This window comes from Centroberyx affinis, unplaced genomic scaffold (genome assembly GCF_046629955.1).
Source record: "Centroberyx affinis isolate AG114_WGS23_722 - 3 ecotype Tasmania unplaced genomic scaffold, CSIRO-AGI_Caff_v1 ptg003878l_1, whole genome shotgun sequence".
NCBI classification, from domain to species: Eukaryota; Metazoa; Chordata; class Actinopteri; order Beryciformes; family Berycidae; genus Centroberyx; species Centroberyx affinis.
This window is the reverse complement of record NW_027281719.1, coordinates 80,988-89,217: the sequence shown is the minus strand read 5'-3', so window position 1 is coordinate 89,217 and position 8,230 is coordinate 80,988. Positions and strand designations below refer to the sequence as shown.

Genomic DNA, 8,230 nt, shown 5'->3' with positions numbered 1-8,230 from the left:
CCAGGTTGCCATTTTGGAGAAGACCTGTGGTGAATGAGAGAGACTTACCAACAGGGGATGAAATCGGGTGCCCTGGGGAGCTGGGAACTGGAAACAGAGAACAGGGTGCAGAAAAAGAGACAGTGGGAACGCATTCTGATCGCCCCCCCATTTTACCTGTAAGTGAAGACATTGGGGTTTCCACAAGGGCAGGGGGTCACAGGAGCCAGGTGGCTAGGCCACAGAGAAATGTTAGAAGGCCAGTTTGGCAAGAAGATTTTGTGATGTGATATACTGTATACTGTAAACATACAGTGTTCTGTTCTCAGCATCATTAAGGGGTCATGAAGTGATGTCACTTGGCCTTTTATATTGTTGTCACACTTCAAGAATGTTATAGTAAGATGTTTTTGTTCAGCATGTGTTGTATTTTAGTACTGGATGTTTCAGTCTTAGAAGGGGGTAGTGTAATGTGAGCTGTCACTGATCACATTACTAGGGCAGCATATCATGATGTGATGTGGGTGGAACCAAGATGATTTTGAGAGAGCAAGGCTCCTTTAAGGGGAGTCGTGGGGAAGCTGGGAAAACGTCTGGTTGAACTTGGAGTTTGATGTTGGAGAAATTGCCTAATAAAACTGGGCTTTAAGTATAGTTTTGCCTGAAGACTCTTTTTGCTAGTCAACAAACTACGTGAGAGTTTTAGTGTCCTTACGGCACGTTACAATATGATATAATTGTATAGATTCTACTTTAGCTTCAGCTTACATGCATGATATTGATCAGCCTGCTTACTGTGTGGGAGAAACGGGCTCCGAACTCAGCGGAGAAACTAGACGGCGGAGAAAACAAAACTTACATTTCTGGCTCTGTGACGCTATGATGTGCCACGTGCCACGGCCGACCAATGGTGTAACTTGATCACTCAGTCAGTCAGTCAGTCAGTCAGTCAGTCAGTCAGTCAGTCAGTCAGTCAGTCAGTCAGTGACAGACATTCGCGTTTGTAGGGCTGGCCCCGCTGTTGCGGTCCAGCCAAAAAGAGTTAAAAAGAACATGAGGTTAAAATAAAAAAGACGCCTCATTTCTGTGTCTGTAGACATTGTCTCCTCATCAAGGGCCTAGACATGCTGGTGCCATCTCCCTGCAAATAGATAACACTGCAGTTGTTAAAGCAGAAGAAGACAGAACTGCATAAGATGCACAGTGTTTTAACAAAATAAGACCTACTCACACATGGGTCAGGTAAGCCTTCAGCATCTTGAGTCGGGGGATCTAGCAGGCAGATAGTGTCTCCACTCACTGACAGATATAGGCGTACCGTTAGTTATTACCACTGAGAGACTGATACCTGTGGAGGAAAAGTAGTAGACAATACATATTGTACATATTGCTCCTGAGCACCTTGGGGAATGATGTCTGAGGAGGCCCCCCCCCCTCTATTCCCTCTATCAGTGGGCGCCCCTGGGTGCAGCTCAGCGCCAGCTCCTCTGGGGTGTGAGGTCCTCAGGTGGAGCTCCCCCACCAGTAGCGGTGGCATCCGTCTTTTTTTTGGTGGCTACAATATTACATATTTACAGCTCAACAACTATTTTAACAAATACATTTCACATTTCATTATAGGCTACTTACCACTCTGGAAAGTGTTTTTGTATTTAATTTTCACTTGTTGCCACGTTGGTTTCTGGCTATTGAGATGGCTCCTGTTGAGATGTAACAGTGAAGAATGAATAAAGGCCAAGGGTCACTAGGTCAGAGGGGCTTCACACACCTCACTGAATTAGGCTAATTAACAGTAAATGCATTGTAGTTATGTCGGTTCTCCTAAGTTAGCCTACACCATTATTTTAAACATACATCTGATATTATCTAGCCTACTGATAATATAGCCACACAGTCTTACTGTATCTAGTGATCTGAATGTTCATTTATTAATAAATACAAATGAAACAATAAGTTTAGTTTAGTCTGTCTGCAATTTTTTGCCAAGCCATCTCCCTCGCTTTGTATATTGCGGCAGTATTGCCCTTTTTGGTGACGACCCTTTATATTCCTCGTATAATTCTATATTCCTCGTATAATTCTATATTCCTCGTATAATTCTATATTCCTCGTATAATTCCATATTCCTCGTATAATTCCATATTCCTCGTATAATTCTATATTCCTCGTATAATTCCATCAGCAGGGTTTGTTCCGCCGCTGAGAAGAACACAGCTCTCGTTTTCCCTTCTTTTTGCGTCATTGTATCGTTTTTTCGACAATCGACTCTTCTGGGCTGCTTATGTACTCCGTGTGCGCACAATGTAAGATTATTCAAGCCTGGTTAGAGTTAACGTTGACTAGACACGGCTGGATTGTGTTAGTGGAACCCCCCTGGAACGATCCCCCCTGGAACGATCCCCCCTGGAACGACTGAACGACAAGCAGTGACAGACATCTCACTCTGTGCTACTTTGAGAGCTTTCTTGTCTTGACTGAATACACAACAAATGATATAAATACTATTAAGGTTATGTTTTATGATTCAAAGTGCAGATTTTATAGAGCATCTTTGGGAGAAATTCTACACAGTGCCATCTATCTGCTCAACAGGGTCACAACATGAAAAATCCCTCAAGAATGGAATCATTTTGATCAGAGATTCAACTCTGCCACTTGACTTTGTGGACCAATGCTAAAACCTCTGGTGTGATTTGATCACTGTGGGTAAGCATGAGTGGCAGACACACTGGTAATTGACCATCACACAGTGCTGGTATGAATGAGAAGCTGACAGGTGCCATTCAGGCACACATGGGGATATTTGTCACGCCTCGCCTCCTCTGTGCTAAATCGGCCCTGAGATCACCCGGTCTGAGCCTCCAGAGAAATGGGATTTTATGGCTGTTTCCCCAGACTGGCTGCTGCTGGTGGGCGACTGTTCATCAAATCCTACACAAGTCACCAAAGTGAAATATGGCATTAACTTCAGAGTTTACTGTGAAAGTCATGAAAACACTTATTTCACTACAAAACCTCTGCAGGTAAATCACAGCTGCCCTTAAGACCCCAGTGCTTTCATAGCCCACAAAAGAAATTGTGTCATAATTCTACTTTTTTTCACCTATTTACAATTATTGATGGCATTTTCTTCGTTCCATCGGCTTAAAAACAGTTCAGCAGCATGACTCGTTTTTTTTTATATATTATCAGAATCTACTTTGTCGTCTGCTTTATGTGCTAGAAGTGATTTTCAGACTGTTCCTCCATACAATGGCAGTGAATGGAGAGAGAAAAAAACACAATTCTCCAGTCTGCTCTACCGGAGCAACAGATCACAGAATCACTGATTTGGGGGTTTTATCATGGAGGAAGAGACACAAGCCAAGATACTATAAAAGTTCAACATCACATTAAAGTAGAATATCTTTGTGACTACTGAGTTAATACTTATGGGCAGCTGTAAATGCATGACAGAAAGTGATTGTCAGTGACATTAAAGTAATATCAGTCATGCTTTATTTTGTTCTTTATCGGCCCTATGCGTTAGGAAATCCAAATTCAATTCATAAACATTGCTCTCTCCATGCCAAAACTCCCTTTAATCAACATTCACACCTCTTTGTCCACTCTCCTGTGTTCACCTTCCACTGGGAACAACAAAACTTTGATAAGCCACAATAGATGGCAACTTGTAGCTGCAACAAATATTTGTTGCTTCCATTGAAGTAAAAAAGACAAGCAGCCAGGCAACAAAACCTCATGATAAACAAGATGAAATGAGCAGCGTTAACAGTCCAGATGAACAGACTGTAACCTCTTTTGGAGAACAAAAGACACGTCTCACAAGCCACATGTATTCATATTTACATTTTATTTCATGTATATTAAAAGAAATAATACAGATTGATTATACAGAATTGAAATAGAACTGGAAGACAAAACACTGTCTTTGTCAAATGAGGAGAGATGAATAGAAAAAAGGCAGAGATGGCGTCAATATGGACAATTTTGTCAGTAGAGGAGAGAGAGAGAGTGTGTGTGTGTGTGTGTGTGTGTGTGTGTGTGTGTGTGTGTGTGTGTGTGCTGCACCCGAGGAGACAGGTGTGTTTTTGTGCTTATTTCTTATTAATGTCCTCAAAAAGACAGAAAATGACAAGTATTCTGCAAAGTGAGGAGAATTTGTCAGATTATTTTGGGTTTAGCAGTGAGAGGAGAGGTGTAGAGTTAGAGAGTCAATTAGAAGCACAAACACCAAATACTGTACGTCAAAAACAAGCTGAAAATAACATTTCATGGCTCTGCTGATTTGAATGGCTCCAAACTTTCTTTACAAAACAAAACAAAGTAAAGCAGACAAACTGCAGTCAGTGAGCTCAAGAAAATTGACTCGCAGGAGACTCAAAACTCTTCAAACTGGTAAAAGAGAGGAGAAGATGAGACTGTGAAAAGAGGTGTGGCCTGTAGGTTTCCAGGTCTCTGTCCCAAACCGATCCGGCAACATCATCACTGGGCAGAGGAAACCGAAAGAGCAACTTGTTGCCGAGCAAAATCACACGGACAAAAGCTTTGAAACCAGTATGTCATCACTGTGGAGGAAAACAATGAATGCTCTCCCTATTGATTATAATAATAATGACATAACATATTAACAACTATTCAGCTATAATAAAGGGGAGACTTCTAGTGCTGCTCCATTAAGGCCCATGCAGTGGAACAGAAATAGCAGAAAATATTACAGCAACAATACAAATATGCAACAAACATAAGAACTATATAGACCACACAACAGTTTCTGTTTTCATATGAATAAATGTCAGTTTGGATACTCTCTATCACTGACTGATATAACACAAAGAAAAGGAAAGACAAAGAAAAGAGCGCCACCTACAGAAAGTCAAACTGCATCAACAGAAAATCCAAGGAAAAAGACGTCACAGTCCCGCCCACACTGTTTGATTGACAGGTGATCTCTGGGAAGTGCAGTGCAGAAACACCACAGCAATGAGCGCTGAGCAACAAAGATGGAGACAAAATGAAAAAAATAAAAAATCTCACTCATTGCTGGTTAAATCACTCCTGTCTACTTAATCTTACACAACTCAGCAGTGGATCCAAAAGGATAATAAAGCCCAAATCCAGGATGGAGAGGCTGAGTGAATGTGGTCTGGACTCTGTGGAGGAGAGTCATGGTTTCAGAGACGCTGTAGAAGGACAGAATACCTGCTCTGTGATCCAGGTACACTCCTACTCTGGAGGACTGAGGGCCTGGGATGAGAGTTGAGATATTGTTATGTCTGAACTGATAACTATTGTTGGAATAATCTAATGCCCAAGACTTGTCATTGTTTCCAAATCCACTTTCATTCCCTGTTCTGCTAATATCTTTATATGCGACTGCTATTGAACCTCCCCCCCCACTCCTCTCCACCTCCCAGTAACAACGTCCAGTCAGACTCTCTCTACTCAGGACCTGATACCAGTTAATGAATCTGTCTGGGTGACTAGAATATAACTGTTCTTCTCTCATACGTGTTGCTTTTCTGTTCCCATCAGATAATGACAGCAGTGTGTGTGCTGTGTTTGGATCCAGTGTGATTTGATGTGAATATTGTAAGAATTCAGCTCTGGTCTTGGGCTCTGGTTGTGGCAGTAAAACATCCACTTCAGTCACTGTCAATGAGATCTTAGGCCATTCCTCTGTAAGAATGCCCTGTAGTTTATCTCTGGCCTCTGACACAGCTGCAGTCACATCCTCAAAGTAGCGCAGAGGACGGATATCGGTGCCGGGTGAGTCTGTAGATTCATTGAGACGTGACAGCGAGGGGTAACTGTGTAGAAAATGGATGTGATCCTCTGTGTGTGAGAGCTGCTCCAGCTCAGCGTCTTTCCTCCTCAGCTCAGCGATCTCCCGCTTCAGCTTCTCCTGAAGTTCTTCGGCCCGACTCGCTTCCTCTTTCTGCCGGGATCTGATCCGCTCCTTCACATCGGAGCTTCTCTTCTCGATGAACCGGACCAGCTCAGTGAAGATCTTCTCACTGTCCTCCACCGCTTTATCAGCAGAGCCATTGATAGCCTCCGCCTGAAGCACCTTCACGTCTTTCTCTCTGTCCTGGATTCTCTGCTGGATTTGTTGCCGACTCACCCCGAGCTCTTTCTGCCTCCCGGTCCTTTCTGCTGCAGCTGAGACTTTTTTGTGGCCTTTATGTTCATCCATGGAGCAGAGAAGACAGATACACTGCTGATCAGTACGGCAGAAAACCTTCATTACCTCGTCATGACGAGAGCAGATGTTCTCCTGAAGCTTCTTGGAGGGGTCGACCAGCTTGTGTCTTTCAAAGGTAGAGGATTCATAGTGAGGCTGGAGGTGCTGCTCACAGTAAGAGGCCGGACACACCAGACAGGACTTGAGGGCTTTCAGCTTTCTCCCAGTGCAGACATCACAGGCCACATCTCCAGGTCCGGCATAGCAGCGATCAGGAGGAGCAGCTTGAAGTCCTGTCTTCCTCAGTTCCTCCACCAACTCTGCTAACATGGTGTTTTTCACCAGGACAGGCCTTGGTGTGAAGGTCTGTCTGCACTGGGGGCAGCTGTGGATTTTCTTCTGATCCTCTTCATCCCAGCAGCTTTTAATACAGCTCATGCAGTAGCTGTGCCCACAGGGAATAGTCACCGGATCCTTCAGTAGATCCAGACAGATGGAACAGCAGAGTTTTTCCTCATCCAGCTGAATTCCTCGCTGCGCCATTTCACTTCTCAGTGACAGTGAATGTCAGATAGTTTCACTTCTCTCAACAGAAAGAAGTTGGGCTCTGATCCAAACCAAACCTCTGTTCCTTTTCTTCATGTTCATGTGCTGATCTGCAGTGAATGGGCTTGTCAGCTCTTGCACTTCACAACATGCTCTTTACACCCATCTTTAAACTGGCAGATCTGTGAAAGGGGAGGGAACAACGAAATATGTGGACAGAATGGAACTGGCTGTCCAGGGAGAAGAGGGAGGGGTGATCAGGTTTTGCAGATTATGACAAATAAAAATGGAATGGTTAATCTTGGGGTCAGTGATCTCAATGGGATAATTAAAAAAACACACCTTTAGCTCTCTCTCTCTCATGCGTGGGTGTTTGCTGAGTGTGGAGAGATAAAGAAGATAAATGCTGACTTATTGGATATGATATACTTTATTGTCCCCGTTTGGACATTTGTCTTGGACTCAGGAGTCATTGCACTGTAACAGATAGACAATTGACAGATACACACTACATAGACACATGACACAGTCAACCCTTCGTTGTTCAAGTAAGAGCGTTAGTAAAAATGTTATTGCACCTCTAAAATGCCATAAAACTTTAAGAAAAAAAAACTCTAAGATATTGCACTACATATTGCACACACCCTCACATTCCAGTTGCTCACCCCTGTAGAATTGCACAGTTGTAGCTAAAGATGAAGCCTATCATGAACATCGCTATATTACACAGTCCAGATTGCCTCGTACTACCTCCCTACTATTTAAGATGTTAACTGAGGACGGGACAAATGAATTAAATTTAAAACGATTGAGTCTACCTTTGGGCACTCTGTATCGTCTGCCAGAGGGCAGAAGCTCCTACTCAGACTGGAGGACATGAGATGGGTCAGCCAGTATTCTATAAGCACCTCTGAGCACAGACTGTTCATATATTAACACAAGGGACTGCTGTTCTTTCTTCCCTATCATCTTCATGGCAGTCTGTACGGGGTTCGTTCGTTCTGGAGCAGAGAAGACCTCTGCGGAAAATTCGGCTCCTGGCAGTGGTGTAGTGTAACTCATCTCGGTCGTGTATTGTACACTTGAGTGACTGAGTCTAAGTGCTACACTTACTGCAAGTGTGATGGCTGAGGGTAGATCTTGCCACCTTACCGTCTCAAAGTTGAGGAAAAGCGTTGTTGTTTGGAAGCCGAACTCAGGGAGAAAGACAAGCACATCCTGGAGTTTTCCACAGTCGCCACGGCCCAAGCAAAACACCTCGCAGTCCTGGGCTTGTCTGGCTGCAGTAAACGGAACGTGACCACGGACAACGATACCACTCTTCCGTGGACCGGCTCAATCACCACAGGAACGCCAGAGCCTGGGGCTGTTTCAGCCCAACCTGAGGAGCCATGGTGTCTCCTGGGAGCAAAGCCCAAAGCAATGGCCAGCTCTACCCTCCGTCATATCCCAGCGGAGGCACGGTCTCTCGGTGGGGGTAGAGTGAATGCCCCGGTGAACTCGAATGCCCCGGTGAACTCG

At 44.0% G+C, this 8,230-nt stretch overlaps 1 protein-coding gene across 1 annotated transcript; it reads right to left on the bottom strand.

Annotated features, from left to right (window-relative positions):
- Nucleotides 1-5,041: 5,041 nt before the first annotated feature.
- Nucleotides 5,042-7,590, bottom strand: LOC139662720 (tripartite motif-containing protein 16-like). Its single transcript, XM_071541444.1, has 2 exons — nt 7,528-7,590; nt 5,042-6,891 (listed from the first exon to the last, which is right to left on the bottom strand). The coding sequence occupies exon 2, from the start codon at nt 6,704-6,706 to the stop codon at nt 5,042-5,044; it is 1,665 nt and encodes a 554-aa protein (XP_071397545.1). The 5' UTR covers nt 6,707-6,891; nt 7,528-7,590.
- Nucleotides 7,591-8,230: the final 640 nt, after the last annotated feature.

Coding starts and splice junctions, on each gene's coding strand:
- LOC139662720 (XM_071541444.1), bottom strand. CDS start 6,706: ATGGCGCAGCGAGGAATTCAGCTGGATGAGGAAAAACTCTGCTGTTCC.